The 15,458-nt window shown below is 43.5% G+C and overlaps 1 protein-coding gene across 1 annotated transcript; it reads right to left on the bottom strand.

The window, feature by feature from the left end:
• Window positions 1–1,787: 1,787 nt before the first annotated feature.
• LOC307134135 (uncharacterized protein) lies at window positions 1,788–15,458 on the bottom strand. Its single transcript, XM_079829645.1, has 3 exons — window positions 15,191–15,458; window positions 7,706–7,828; window positions 1,788–3,154 (listed from the first exon to the last, which is right to left on the bottom strand). Exons 1-3 carry the CDS (start codon window positions 15,243–15,245, stop codon window positions 2,940–2,942), a joined length of 393 nt encoding a protein of 130 aa, XP_079685771.1. The 5' UTR covers window positions 15,246–15,458; the 3' UTR covers window positions 1,788–2,939.

Genomic DNA, 15,458 nt, shown 5'->3' with positions numbered 1-15,458 from the left:
GAGAAATGGCTGACATGGGCTGTGTTTACACGGCTTTTTGTGTTAAAATCTACTGTTAATGTGTGACAACTTAGTTTTAAGACTTTTTCAGTCGATAATGTAGTTGTTTAAAGCTCAAATCTGTGGTTTATTTATAAGAAGAGTGCCTATTTAAACATTTTATCTGGTGTTATCGGAGTTGTGAGCTCCAGTGAGTCAGCGGCGGTCAGCGCTTGTTTACCCGGCGAGAGTAGACTTTCCTCGGCCAGTCCTTCTGACGTCTGCCGCTGGCTCTGATGTCCCTGTGGTGTCTCCAGCTATAATTAGTCTTGTGGAGATTTAACGGCCCATATTTGCTCTCATGGATCTATAATTTGTTCCCTGGCAAATCGTTTAGGCTGAGTGCAAAGATAAGTTTCATTACTTGTTTATTTTTAGGCTATAACTGTACGTTACCGTTGTAAGTTAGCCGACTAGCGCTGACTTTGAATGTTTGACTGAATTGTTTGCTTTATTTCATGTGTAGCTTATTATACGTTTTGTATTATTGATCATACATAAACTTGCATTTAACAAAAAGAGACTGGGTTGTGTTTCATGTCATTTAATGTTATCACAGTGATAATCATATTGTCTGAAAAAACATTAACAAAAGATAAATCTCAGAGAGGCACGCATAAACAAAATTAGTTTCTAACATTTTTGGAAAAAACGAATGGGCAATATTTCTCATGAAAAAGTGGATAAGTGTTCATACACAGCGCAGATCATAATGAGCGAGCGTGCTTTTAAATAAAGTTTGAGGAAGCTTGATGATGACGTTGATCCGCGACCATGGTGTGCTGTAGTCCGTTTATAGCCTACCGTTAGCTTTTTATATCTGACGGCTTTATTTGGGCTTCAAAATGTATACATTTTGGATTAACTTGTAAAGATTATCTTGGTAGACAAAACGTGTAAGGGTCATTACTCTTTGTTGAACACAGATCTTATTTTTTGCGATTTTCCAAAAGTCTATGGGGAAAATGAATGGCTTTTTGATCGAGGGAACCCATGCGCCGCTAACTTCCGGGTTGGCCTACAAAGTGACGTCATAACTTCGGCACTCTATGGAATACAGAGAAAGTCATGATAGGTTTTATAGCTACTTTATAGCTACAACATATTTAAAGGCTTATTCAGGGAAGTGCAGCAGGATGCAGGAAATGGTTGAGTATTCTTTTATGTAAAACTATCTGTATTTAGTGCTTGTAGTGTCCATTTAGAGTCTTTACAGATTAGCTTGGATACTTAATTTACATGGTAAAAAAAAAAACATAATTTCAAGACGTTGACGTCACGTCGTCACGTGGGTCCACCCGTTCAGTAAGACGTTCAAATTACAAGACGTTCGGATAGACGTTCAATCGGTCGGTCGGTCGTTCGGATGTTTGATGATTTTGGCACAGTGAACGCGCCATAGCAAAGTCATATTAAAGAACCCTTCGGAACGCCATAGAGAGCAACTGCGCCCGACTGGGCTTGTTTGAGATGAGCGAAATCTGCGCAGAACCGATCACCGGTGATCAGCGCGAGATGCATTCCGGTTAGAAAAGTGTCCGAGGGCGGTCCGCCTTGCTCTGATGTCATGCTGACGTATGTCAAAAAACTCTCGCGAGCGAAAGGCGGATGTGTCGGATTCTGCAGTCGAGCGCATTTGCTCTCCACCGACTGTGCGGAGCAAAAGCATGATGGGAAACTACTTGCTGACGACACAGCTTAATTCTTATTGGTTTAAACAACCGTGATGTATTCTTTTTTTTAAATGTTTGATTTTAAAACTCTGAGATCATGTTTTTATGTGTGAATATTCCCAAACTCTCTAACAAAGGCGATCTCTCTGTGGGTTATGTGATTGTTGTCATATTTATAAATATATATATATAAAAACGTATGTAGGCCTAATTAAAGTAAAAATGATTGATAAACACGTCTTTCAAATGGAAATAAATAACAAAAACTTTGGGTGTCTTGTTCATAATATCTATTTTCATATAAAAGTAACAGAACTTAAATTACATTCAGTTTATCAGCAACAAAGCGCACGAGTGTGAATCCCGCGATATCCGGGATATCCTTTGATCTCGCAGGTGTCTGATTCACTACGAGAAGAGAAAACTGTCCGTCTTGCCTGCAGTTTTTTCACTCCTCCCCCAGCAGCCGCCTAGTCTCGGCTGAATTTCAGGCGAGGCGAGGCGCATCTCAAACAAGCCTTATATGTAGTAGGCTCTGTATACCCAGCCCTCTTCCTGTGCACTTCTGTTTTCACTTCCTCTTAACTGCTTATTGGTAATTTCCAAACGTCTTACTGTGCACTAAATGGACAACACAGCAGCAAATATTGATTTTGGGGATTTTATTGATTAGATCAATTTTACAAACATAAGAAAAATATTTTTCCTGCATTTCTAAAATTGTTAGGCTGCTCAGCATTTTAATAAAGATTAAATAATACATTTAATGCAGAGTAGATTTGTTCTTGACCCTTCATGTTTAGATATTTCAGGTTTAAAAACTTAAATTAAAAGAAAACGTTTACTTGGAATTACAAATTTTAAATATATGTATTCAAAGATTAGACAGAAAACGTATATTATGTTCTATAGAAATTGTGTGTGTGTGTGTGTGTGTGTGTGTGTGTGTGTGTGTGCGTGCGTGCGTGCGTGCGTGCGCTGAGTAACTACATGACTCATTCTGATAAGCCTCAACACTGTGTGTGTGGTTGCAGGCACTTCCGTTCAAGCATGCTGTGTGCATGAAGGTGCGTAGTTGGACTTTTTAGTCGTGTGTGCTTTTAAAATTTAAGCTTTAAAGATGCATTAGTTTTAAACAGATTAACAAGTCTTGGTATATATTTGTGTTTGCAAATAAAAGTCTTTGTTGGTAATGTAGTTAGCACCTCCTGTAAGATTAGACCACACTCATCCCATCTGGAGCAAGAGGGCCAGACTGCAAAGGCTCAGTGCTGCTCCTGTCCAGCAAGGGGAAAGGATGGTTGCAGCAGTGTTGCAGAGATCCGTGTCACAGCACTCATTAGTGTAATTGAAGTTAAGTCCTGCTGCATGTTTCGCTCCACTCAGGTCACACTGTGATGGTTGGGCACAGCTCCGCTCGTACAGAACAATGTACACTGAACCTGGATACACACAAACATGAGATCTCATTGTTGATGTAGGGGCTGATATATTTTAATATACTTCTGTTGGTTCATTTTCAAAGTACATTTCTGGTATTCATTGTAGTTTAAGTACCTGATTGCATTGAAAGGGGTCCTATTTTGCCCTTTTACGAAGGGCCCTATTTTAACAATCTAAGCGCATGGTCTGAAGCGCATGGCGCAAGTGCACTTAGGGCATATCCAAATCCACTTTTGCTAGTTTTACAACGCACGCCCGGCACATGGTCTAAAAGGGTTGTCCCTTTCCTCTTAATGAGTATATGGGTGTGTTTTGGGCATAACGTGCAATAAACCAATCAGAGTCTCATTTCCCATTCCCTTTAAAAGCCAGTTGCACCATGGCGGATTGCTATTTACATGGAGGAATATAGACACCCTAAACCTGACGAGTCAGTTTAAATACATGTGTATTGCCACAACTGGTAAAATACGTAGCCAATTTCATTCGTCATTACTGCAAATAGGTAATTCTGATACATGCAATGACTATCCATTATGACATGTATGCAGTTTTATCTTTATACACAATAATAATCTTTTACATTTTAATCCTTTTATTTTTAATATTTGGCATGTTTGTGTGCTGCTACTACGCATCCCTGTGTGTGTAACAAGCAGAGTGTACGTGCGTTGTGCACCCGCCTATAGGCGCATATTACTAACGTGCCCTTTAAATAACCCCAAAAATACTGAGCTATTGACTTTAGACCAGGTTTTTTTTGGTCAATGGCGTAGTCATTTTCAGTCGCCTCAAAATAGCAACACACCAACAACGCACCTGAGCACACCTCGTTTTCAGACCAGCACGCCCATGGGCACAAATGCATTTGCTATTTAAACAATGTGGCACAGGACGTGAAAATGATAACTGCGTTGAGCTAAAACTAGCAAAAAAACACTTGCGTCGCAACTGGCGTATGATAGGGCCTGAAATTTGGTGTACTAGAATATGCTTGATTGTTCAAAAGAAACATTATTTTTTACATGTTTTACATAATCACAGCACCTCTCTCCCCTACCTGGCTCAAACATCCACGCATCAAGTTTCGATGAAGCCCCTACGCCCCTATTCCGAAAAAAGATATGTGCTGTGATTGTTTAGCTGGCCCAGTATGTTGTGATTGGCACCGTGTGTGCGGTATATGTCACGCCCCTTACCATAATCATGAGTTCATCAGCTGTGGTATAAAATATTTAGGATGGCATCAATTTCAAACCAATTCAAGCCTGATTCAGACTTAAGAATGTTAACAAACAAGAGGATCGTCCAGAACGGATTTCCTGTACGGATTTCACAGGACGTTTTAGGTTTTTCGTATACATTTTTGATATTTACACCATTTAATCGTGATATTTGTCGGTAAACTATGGTAATACAAACAGTAATCGATCACAAATCCATGGTTAATTGTCCTAAGGGGCACTGAACAGCCTTACAAAAGCGAGAGCTTACAAAGCTACAGTAAACACTAAATCAACATGTTGGCTAGCAGGCGAGCGGAGGCAAAGCTTTGCCCTTTGTTCACATCATAGCAACTACATAAAACTTATAATTGGAACTGTTAATAGAAAACAATGTCAAGTGAACCGAATTCAATGGGAACGAGAATGTACAAATGAGAAAGGAGAAGCACCCCATGCCAGCAACGTCCATAATTACATGCTTATTTCAGTCCCTTTCAATATAAAAGTCGTTGCTACTGACTCCCTCATAAAGTCTTTAGCCCTATTCGCACGGGATTAGTATTATCTGGGGACCTCGTGTGATTTAGAAATTACTCCCCCACATCTGAATTTTGCGTGACGCATTCGCACGGGATAAGCAAGCCTGTGATTTTACTCGAATTTACTGACTTATCTCCCAGATATGATGTCAAGACTTGTAAATGTTTTTTTCGTTATAGATATAGCTGTATGAAATTATAAACAGTCGTAACGATATCAATTTGATTGTTTTATAGTAGCCTCATAAAAATAATTTAGTTCAGTTAGAGAACAGACGCTACAATTAAAAACTGTACTGAGCAATATAATAACAATATACGGCGGAAGATTCAGTTCCAAAGCTAAATGTAAAAGCGCCCATTTAAGCGAGTTTGTCATTGTACTGTTCTATTTTTGTGTTTTTCATTAAGAATAATATTAAACACACCATTCAAGCAATTTACTCCCAACTTGGTGCTCATTCTAAAGTGAAAGTATAATCTGCGCGGCCGCACGGGAATTCATAACGGTGCGCATTATATGCAGCCTAGCTCCATTCTTCGTGAAAGATACAGAAATGCGCACAGGAAACAAAAAACTTGCAAAAATTATATACGATCTGCCTAATCCCGGCAAAATCACAGAGATGCCGATTCGCACGGGACTAATATTATCACAGGACCTTGGTGTTCTGCGAAATATGGTAGGTAATTTGCGGGGGAATTTTTACTTTACAAATTACAGACATGGCCGTTTCGCACGGGATTAAGATCACAGACATTCTCTGCAATTATTACAAATCACCAGAGGTCCCCAGATAATACTTATCCCGTGCGAATAGGGCTTTAGTCGCCATTTAATGCCGTAATAAGGTAACTTTCACTGAAGTCGAAATCAATCCATATACAATATTCCTGCAATATCGGAGGCTGCAGATTCAGTACTGCAGTCCTAAGACCCTAACTTTTTATGACAACGCCACTAGCCAATTCTACTCCAACAGAGGAGACCTGATTCAAACTTATTCATTTTTATTATAACTTATTTTGAACTTAAGAGCTGGCATGGCCATTTTAAACTTGAATGTGCAAGGCTTTCTGTGTCAGCAAAACATTGACCAACTAAAATCTGGTCTAAAGTCAATGGCGCAATATTTTTTTGTTATTTTAAAGAGCACGTCAGTAATATGCTTTGCTTATTACACACATAGGTACGTGCAGCAGCACACAAACATTTTTAAATGTGAAAAATTAAAGGATTAAAATGTAAAACATTATTATTGTGTACATAAATATAAAAATGCCTATATGTCATAATGGATAGTCATTGCATGTATCATAATTAGCCTACCTATTTGCAGTAATAATGCGCGAGCAGGTGTCATTGGACGAGCAGATCCGTTTCCTCGCTAGAGAAGCGTTCAGTTTTTCCGCTTGCAAATTCCGCCATGTAAATAGCGAATCCGCCATGGCGCGAGGGCAACTGGCTTTTAAAGGGAATGGGAGATGAGACTCTGATTGGATTATTGAACATTACCCCAAAACACACCCATTAGACAACAACCCACTAGGTACAACCCTTTTAGACCATGCGCCGGGCGTGCAAACCATTTTTCCCATCGTTAAACTAGAAAAGGTGGATTTGGACATGACCTAAGTGCACTTGCGCTGTGCGCTTTAGACCATGCACTTAGAAATCGTTAAAATCAGATATAAGGAGATGGTGGTCCAGTGGGTTAAACCATGGAACTGATACGCAGAAGGTTGCTGGTTCGATCCCAGCGGTCACCACCAGTGTGTCCTTGAGCAAGGCACTTTACTCTATGTTGCTCCAGGGGGATTGTCCCTGTAATATGGGTAGACCGTTCCTAACAGAGCATGCAACATCCAGGCTGTCATTTCTAGGCTTGACTACTGCAATGTGCTTCTGGCTGGACTTTCATCATGTGCGATCAAGATGCTTCAAATGATTCAGAAAGCAGCGGCACGTCTTGTCTTCAACAAGCCAAAAAGGGCCCATGTCACACCTCTCTTCATCTCTCTGCACTGGCTACCCCTCGCTGCTCGCATCAAGTTCAAGGCATTGACGCTTGCTTACAGATCCACCATAAGCTCAGCACCCGCATACTTTGACTCACTCCTACGAGTCTACATCTCCACCAGAAGCCTTCGCTCGTCAAAGGAGCGATGGCTCGTGAAATCCCTTTCCAGAACATTTTCATTCACTGTTCCTTGCTGGTGGAACAATCGCCCCACCTCCATCCGGAATGCAGAATCAGTGACAACATTCAAAAGACAGCTGAAAACTCATCTCTTCCGTGAGCACATAACCTCATCTTTAAAAATAAAATAAAAATAAACAAATTTTTCCTCTATTCCCTCCCTATTCTAGCTTATGATACTCTAAGTAATGTCCAAAACGCCTCTTCATGACAGATCGCTTCCTGTATTCCTCAGTTGTAAGTCGCTTTGGATAAAAGCATCTTCTAAATTAATAAATGTAAATGTAAATGTAAGACAGCTTATTAGGGGACATCCTATTACTCACTTACATATGCAGAACTCGCCTTAAAAACATGAAAGTCCTCTAATTTATACTCTTAGAAAACCTTCACTACAATTTTCCCACACCATCGCACACAAGATTCTGTAAATACATCAACCAATCAGTATCACAGTAGCACATTCAGTTGCACATTCACACAGACTATGCTGATAAATATTCATCTTTATTCATTCTTTTGTTCCATTTGTTAATCAACCATATTTTACAGTGACTGTCTTATCAGTGGTTGGTTCAGTTGACCTTTGACTCCTACAGCTGTGCTGGCAAGACATCGCTGGCCCACGGTACATTCCTGGGGGAACGTCAGACAGTCCACTGGAGAGATTGCTGGAAACACGCATGTGTAGCATGTCAAAGAAACCACTGCAAGAGAGAGGGTGTAGTCAGGTGAATGTTTTAGAATCAGCACTCAGCAGACGCCCTTCTCGACATGTGATCCTGTAATTCCTCTTCAGGCAAATCAGTAAGATTGCAAAATGTTGATGTAGTAAGGAAACATCTGACTCTTAAGCCCTATTCGCACAGGATTAGTATTATCTGGGGACCTCGTGTGATTTAGAAATTACTCCCCCACGTCTGAATTTTACGTGGCGCATTCGCACGGGATAAGCAAGCCTGTGATTTTACTCTAATTTACTGACTTATCTCCCGGATATGATGTCAAGACTTGTAAATGTTTTTTCGTTATAGATATAGCTGTATGAAATTATAAACAGTCGTATCGATATCATTTTGATTGTTTTATAGTAATAAAAATAATTTAGTTCAGTTAGAGAACAGTTAAAAACTGAACTGAGCAATAATAATATACGGCGGAAGATTCAGTTTCAAACCTAAATGTAAAAGCGCCCATTTAAGCGAGTTTGTCATTGTCCTTTTCTGTTTTTGTGTTTTTCATTAAGAATAATATTAAACACACCATTCAAACCATTTACTCCCAAATTGGTGCTCATTCTAAAGTGAAAGTATAATCCGCGCGGCCGCACGGGAATTCATAATGGTGCGCATTTTATGCAGCCTAGCTCCATTCTTCATGAAAGATAAAGATAAAAATGCGCACAGGAAACAAAAACCTTGCAAAAATTATATACGATCCGCCTAATCCCGGCCAAATCACAGAGATGCCGATTCGCACGGGACTAATATTATCACAGGACCTCAGTGTTTGGCGAAATATGGTAGGTAATTTGCGGGGGAATTTTTACTTTACATATTACAGACATGGCCGATTCGCACGGGATTAAGATCACAGACATTCTCTGCAATTATTACAAATCACCAGAGGTCCCCAGATAATACTAATCCCGTGCGAATAGGGCTTAAGTCTGTATTTTATTCATTACACCCTGAATGGCAAAAACGTCTCGGTTACGTATGTAACCCTTGTTCCCTGAAGGAGGGAACGGAGACATACGTCGGAACTGACCGACGAATTGGGATCTGATCTCAGAGACCAATCTACTTCGAGTGTGTTAAAAACGAGCCAATGGAGATTGGCATGCGATCCACGCATTCCATGCTCCGCCCACGGTGCGGGTATAAATAAGGAAGTGGAATGCTTGATCATTGCTTTTTTCTGCTGAGGAGCCAAACTAGTGACTCGGCCCCCTAGTGGAAGTGCAGCACCTGGCAACGGGACGTACGTAAACGAGACGTTCCCTTTCAGTCGGTCACGTTCGACGTACGTCGGAACTGACAGACGAATTGGGATCCCTACCAAAACGCCAGGGCGCTGGTCCAGCGTCCTGCTTGAGCGCACTGGACCGTCTTAGATGGTACGGAAGTCAGGGCTCCAAGCAGGGAGGTCAGTCACTGCTGTTTCTGCAAGACCCACCCAGTGTGACTATTGGATAATGCTGGGAAAGCGTGCCCGTCTCGGGAGATGGTACGCTGCGGAGCCACATCCTTCAGTGGAAGGATTTGTGGCGGAATACACATAAGGACTAACCTAGCCTTGGGACATAACAAAGCCAGGGCTGGGTCTGCCTCCTCCGAAGGCAGCGCTTGCAGGTTTACCACCTGGTCCTGGAAGGGAGTGGTAGGAACCTTGGGCATGTATCCAGGCCGGGGTCTCAGGACAACATGAGAGTTGTCCGGCCCGAATTCTAGGCACAATTTGTTGACCAAAAGTGCATACAGGTCCCCTACCCTCTTAATGGAGGCCAATGCCATCAGAAGCACTGTCTTCATTGACAGGATTTTAAGCTCCACAGACTGCAAAGGCTCAAAGGGAGGGCTCTGAAGTGCTCTGAGCACCAGAGCCAAGTCCCAAGAGGGTAACGAGTTTGGACGAGGAGGATTTAGCCTCCTCACACCTCTGAGGAACTTGACGATTAGGTCGATTGCGTCGTGATACGCAGCTATTGCTGCAACGTACACTTTGAGGGTGGAGAGAGACAGCCTTCGCTCCAGCCCATCTTGCTGGAAAGAAAGCACGACACTAACCGAACACCTTCGGGGGTCTTCCTGGTGGGAAGAGCACCATTCAATGAACACGTTCCATTCCCGGAGATGTCGGCTGCCGTGAGAGCTCGTCAGCTGTCCAGTTGAGCGCACCTGGGATATAAATGGCATGAAGCGACCTCAGATGCTTCTGACTCCAAAGGAGGAGGTGGCGGGCGAGTTGGAACATGCAACGGGAGCGTAGACCACCCTGGCGGTTGATGTACGCAACGGCCGCACTGTTGTCCTTACGGACCAGTACATGCTTGCCACATAGCGGCCCCTTGAGGCGGCGCAGTGCCAAGTGTACTGCTAACAACTCGAGGCAATTGATATGCCAATGCAAATGAGGTCCCGTCCACAGACCAGAAACTGCATGCCCGTTGTACGTGGCCCCCCAGCCCGTGGAGGAGGCATCCGTGAAGAGCACAGCATGCCTGGACACTTGTTCTAAGGGCACCCCGGCCCGGAGAAACGAAGCGTCGGACCACTGGCTGAAAGTTTGGTGGCAGTAAGGAGTCACTGGGACCCGGTACTGGCCGCTCTACCACGCCCACCTCGGGACTCGGCCATGAAGCCAGTGTTGAAGCGGTCTCATATGAAGCAATCCAAGTGGCGTTACATTGGCAGATGCCATATGCCCCAGGAGCCTCTGAAAAAAATTCAGTGGGACCGCTGTCCTGCCTTTGAACGAATTCAAGCAGTTCAACACCGACCGGACCCGCTCTTCTGTGAGGCGCGCAGTCTGGCTGACCGAGTCCAGCCCCATAACGAGATAAGAGATCCTCTGTGTGGGACAGAGTTTTCTTTTCTCTCGGTTGACCCGAAGGCCCAACAGGCTGAGGTGACTGAGCACCATGTCCCTGTGTTCACACAACTGCTCCCGAGACTGGGCGAGTATGAGCCAGTCGTCGAGATAGTTGAGGATGCGAACGCCGCGTTCTCTGTGTGGAACAATGGCTGCCTCTGCGACTTTCGTGAAGACCCGAGGCGACAGGGACAGCCCGAAGGGTAGGATTTTGTTCTGATATGCCTTCCCCTCAAACGAAAAGTGTAGGAACGGTCTGTGTCGAGGAAGGATAGATACATGAAAGTACGCATCCTTCAGGTCGATCGCTGCGAACCAATCTTGGGGACGGATGCATTCGAAAATGCGTTTCTGCGTTAGCATCCGGAATGGGAGCTTGTGCAGGGCCCGATTTAGGATACGCAGGTCCAAGGTTGGCCGTAACCCACCACCTTTCTTGGGTACAATGAAGTAGGGGCTGTAGAACCCCACCTTCATATCGGCTGGAGGAACCGGCTGGACCGCGTCCTTCGCCAGTAGGACATCGATCTCTGACCGCAAGACCTGAGCATCGCTGCTTCGCACGGAGGTGAAGAGGATGTCCTTGTACTTGGGAGGCCGGTGAGCGAACTGAATTGCGTAGCCGAGTCTGATGGTACGGATGAGCCAGCGAGACGGTCTGGGGAGCTGTAGCCAAGCCCCCAGAGACCGAACAAGCGGGACCAACGGCACCACAGACGTACCCGGGGTGGGGCAGCGAGGCAGAATAGACAGACCCAACTAGGGAGGCCCGGAGGCGGCCCGGAGTGTTGTCTGAGTATTCCAGGGTGGGGCAGAGTGTGGGCGAGAAGTTCCGGGGGTGTTCTCGGTGCCCACACTGCTGCCCCCTGGCGAGGGGAGGGGAAGAAAGAAGTGACAAGGTGCGGAGGCGTCGCACACTGCCAACATGGCCCTCTTGGGGCCCAGGGAGAGAGGAAACTGCTCTTTTATTGAAAATGTGGGTACCGCTGGACTCCGGAGAGCCAGCGGCAGAGATGTTATTGTACCAGTCGGGGCCCCCCGGTCCTCCTCCGGGGGGTGGGGGAAGGGTGAGGACACCATCTCCCTGAGAGCAGCTCCTGTTCTCCCTGGGCTGCCCGTCTCAGGGCCGCTTGCCCTTGCGCTTGCCTGCCGACTTAGCTGGGCCCTGAGCGGGTTGGGTGCCACCCTTACGTCCGGCACCCTGCTTCCCCGATGGAGGCTGCTGCTTGGGTTTCGTAGGGGGACGCCCTCGGCGACGAGCAGACGGAGGTGCGTCGGGGCAGGATGCACCTCCGTCTGGGGGCAGGGGCAGGATGATGTCAGGGCAGGATGTTTTTGATGGCCTCCGTCTGCTTCTGGGCCACCGAGAACTGCTGAGCGAAGCTCTCGATGGCGTCACTGAAGAGGCCGGCCTGACAGACAGGGGCGTTGAGAAACCGGACCTTGTCGGAATCGCGCATGTCTGCCAGGTTCAGCCACAGGTGGCGTACCTGGACCACTAAGGTGGACATTGCCCGACGGTGGAGGGTTCCACTCGAGCCCGACACTTGCGGCGGCCCGGGAAAGCATAGCCGTAAGCTCTGGGTCGGACTCGGGCAACGCTGTCACACCCGAAGGGGGCTCGATGGCGTTTGTTGGCCCGAGGAGCCGTTTGATCCATCGGGGATGCCCTCACCGGCATCCTCAGGTCGCCACCAAAGTCATCAGCCAAAGTAGCAGTCCTCTGCTTTGCAGCGGGAGGGCCACTAGATTGGGGGATGCGCAATGGCACTCCACCTCTTTCGAGGTATTAGAGTCTGGACCGAAAAACTGTGATGGTCATGTTCCCGCAGTGGGGTCATTCACGAACGCTGCCTCAGCGTGCTGAATGCCCAAACACGTGAGACAACGAACGTAACCATCAACTGGGGACAGAAATCGACCGCATCCAGAAACACACGGTTTGAATGACATCTTGAAAAAGACACAGGTTCAAACCGTGTTGCTCTTTTAGAAAGGAAAACTGCTCTTTTTATGGGCTGAAGCACTCAGGGAGATGACCGCGGCACCACACAGTACAAAGGTGCAAGCCTGTGTGTGCACTCAAAAACGGAAATGCCCAGCGAACCAACTCTTTGATCTCTGTTGAAGCGGCCACCCGCTGAGACACGCCGTCACACCCGCACTGGAAGCAGTCGTTCCTCTCACGAGACTCGTCGTTTACACTCTTCGTAGAAACAGGAAACATTCACTGTTCGACTCCGAAGTAGAAAAGCAATGATCAAGCATTCCACTTCCTTATTTATACCCGCACCCCGGGGCGGAGCGTGGAATGCGTGGATCGCATGCCAATCTCTATTGGCTCGTTTTTAACACACTCGAAGTAGATTGGTCTCTGAGATCAGATCCCAATTCGTCGGTCAGTTCCGACGTACGTCGAACGTGACCGACTGAAAGGGAACTCAAAGTGATGCTTTATAAACAATGGATATAAAAAGTGTACACACCCCTTCTACAGTTTTTCTCAATTTATTTGGCACATTTCTCCAAACTCAGGTCACTGTTCTCAAAACAGTTAACACAATAATCTGAACACTTTTTAATTTCATGAAAATTACAAATCATGTGCATTGTTTTCTCAAAAAACTGTGCACAAATTTCTCAGTAATTTTGTATTGGTTTTACAAAAATCACAATAATTTGTGCACCATTTTTCCAAACAAAACTGATATTTGTTAAATTCTCAGTTGCACTTGGAATGTTCTCATTTAACAATTATCAATACAAACTAATTTCCTAATTGTTTACAGAGCTATCTCAATTACAAAAACTATAAAATGGAAAAAGAAAAACAACAAAAAAGAAGAATGGGAAAAGGAAAAGGTGGTAGAGTGAAAGGCAATGGTATTAGTGGAAAGAGCAGAAGAAGGAGAAGAAGCTATAAGGCATGGACAGAGAGAATGGGGAAAGAAAGGTTCAAGAGGAGGGAGGAGAGTTAGAAGGATAATGTCCAGATGGGTTTCAAATTAAAACAGAGCCAACCTAATTGACCAGGTCATAAATTATGGTCTTTCCTTGAGGGAAGCTGGACAGAGAGTTATATAACATTGTGCCACAGTCAATGTCCCTGGACAACAAGTGCTGCAATCCACTGGATCTTGGGGTCGTACAACACAGAAAGGCTTCTTTACTTCTATAACTCCCTCAATGAAATCCACTCTCTGCAGAGTGATCAGGAGCAAATTGAGCGAAATTATATAGTTGTGTGGGAAAATGTCCACTTTCACCATTCAGCAAATGTAATACAATGACAGGCAAATGTATTTATTCACTTATTTTATTTCATTTTATTGGGTGAAAACTCATTGTTATACAACTAAACTTGTCATTAAAGAACTTTGAAGAACATCATTAAAGAACATGAAAAACTTGTATTTTAATTAATGTATTTGCTGAATTTGTTATCAAATCAACAGAGAACACACTTGTAGTTTTGATGTTAGTATACATTTTTGATAAATGCATTAATAGAATAAACTGCAGCACTTCGTTATGCAGTGAATACTGAAATGTTTTGCCAACATAAGAGCGTTTGCTGTATTAATTGTTTTGAGAGCAACGACATTAATTTGGAGAAATGTGTCAAAGTGATTGAGAAAAACTGTAAAAGCTGGTTTTTGTGATGTAAAAAAAAAAAAAAAAAATATATATATATATATATATATATATATATATATATATATATATATATATATATATATATATATATATATATATATATATATATATATATATATAAATAATTTTAGAACTTTTACACATTTATTGTAAAAATTACAACCTATGCAATGCCACTGAAAACCAAAGTGACAAAAACGTGCGATCTTTCAAAATATTCCCAAGTCAAGTTGTTCAAAGCTGATAGACTCCTGTCCAAACAGTCGGAGTAATAAAATCAAAAAGTACTTCAACTAAATATTAGTTTAGGAGCGTGAGGCAGTTAGTTAATCCAAATCTATCAGCTTGAAACATCTCGACTTCTGATATTAGACAGTCACTGTACTTTATTGTTGATTAACAAATGGAACAAAAGAATGAAGATGAATATTTATCAGCATAGCCTGTGTGAATGTGCTGAATGTGATGGTGTGGGAAAATAGTAGTGAAGGTTTTCTCAGAGTATGAATTAGAGGACATGTTTTTAAGGCGAGTTCTGCATAAGTGAGTGAGTAATAGGGTGTTTCCTAATAAGATATTATCATATTAAACATGCAAAAGTTCTGATATGAATTCTCTTTCTTTCAATTTTTACATCACAAAAAAGAGTTTTAACAGAGGTATGTAGGCTGCCAGGATCTTACCTATGCAGGAATAAATCTATATTCAACTTCAGCACTACACCAACTCGGCACATCTTCAGTAGGGTGACAGTAAAAGTTCATTATCTTGAATTACTTCAGTTGAATGGATAATAAATCTCCATTTTTACATCTTACCGGCTAAAGGCAGACAGCCAACGGTGATGAGGAAGGATCCTTTAAGTTTCATCATGATGGTGTGTCTCCCTCCCACAACAGCTTTGGCTACTGAAGTCAGCAGAGTGAACCTTTCCTATTCTTCCAGCTCAATCACAACAGTGGTTTTCCTTTCCTCCTAGCATATAATATTGAGTATGATGGAATCAGCAAGTAAAAATGACTGCCACTATGAAACTCCTAAAGCTTTTGGTTTGCTGTTGTCTAGCTGAAAACACAAAAAGATTGT

This window comes from Gobio gobio (assembly GCF_949357685.1).
Source record: "Gobio gobio genome assembly, chromosome: 11".
NCBI classification, from domain to species: Eukaryota; Metazoa; Chordata; class Actinopteri; order Cypriniformes; family Gobionidae; genus Gobio; species Gobio gobio.
This window is presented reverse-complemented; position numbering and strand designations above follow the sequence as displayed.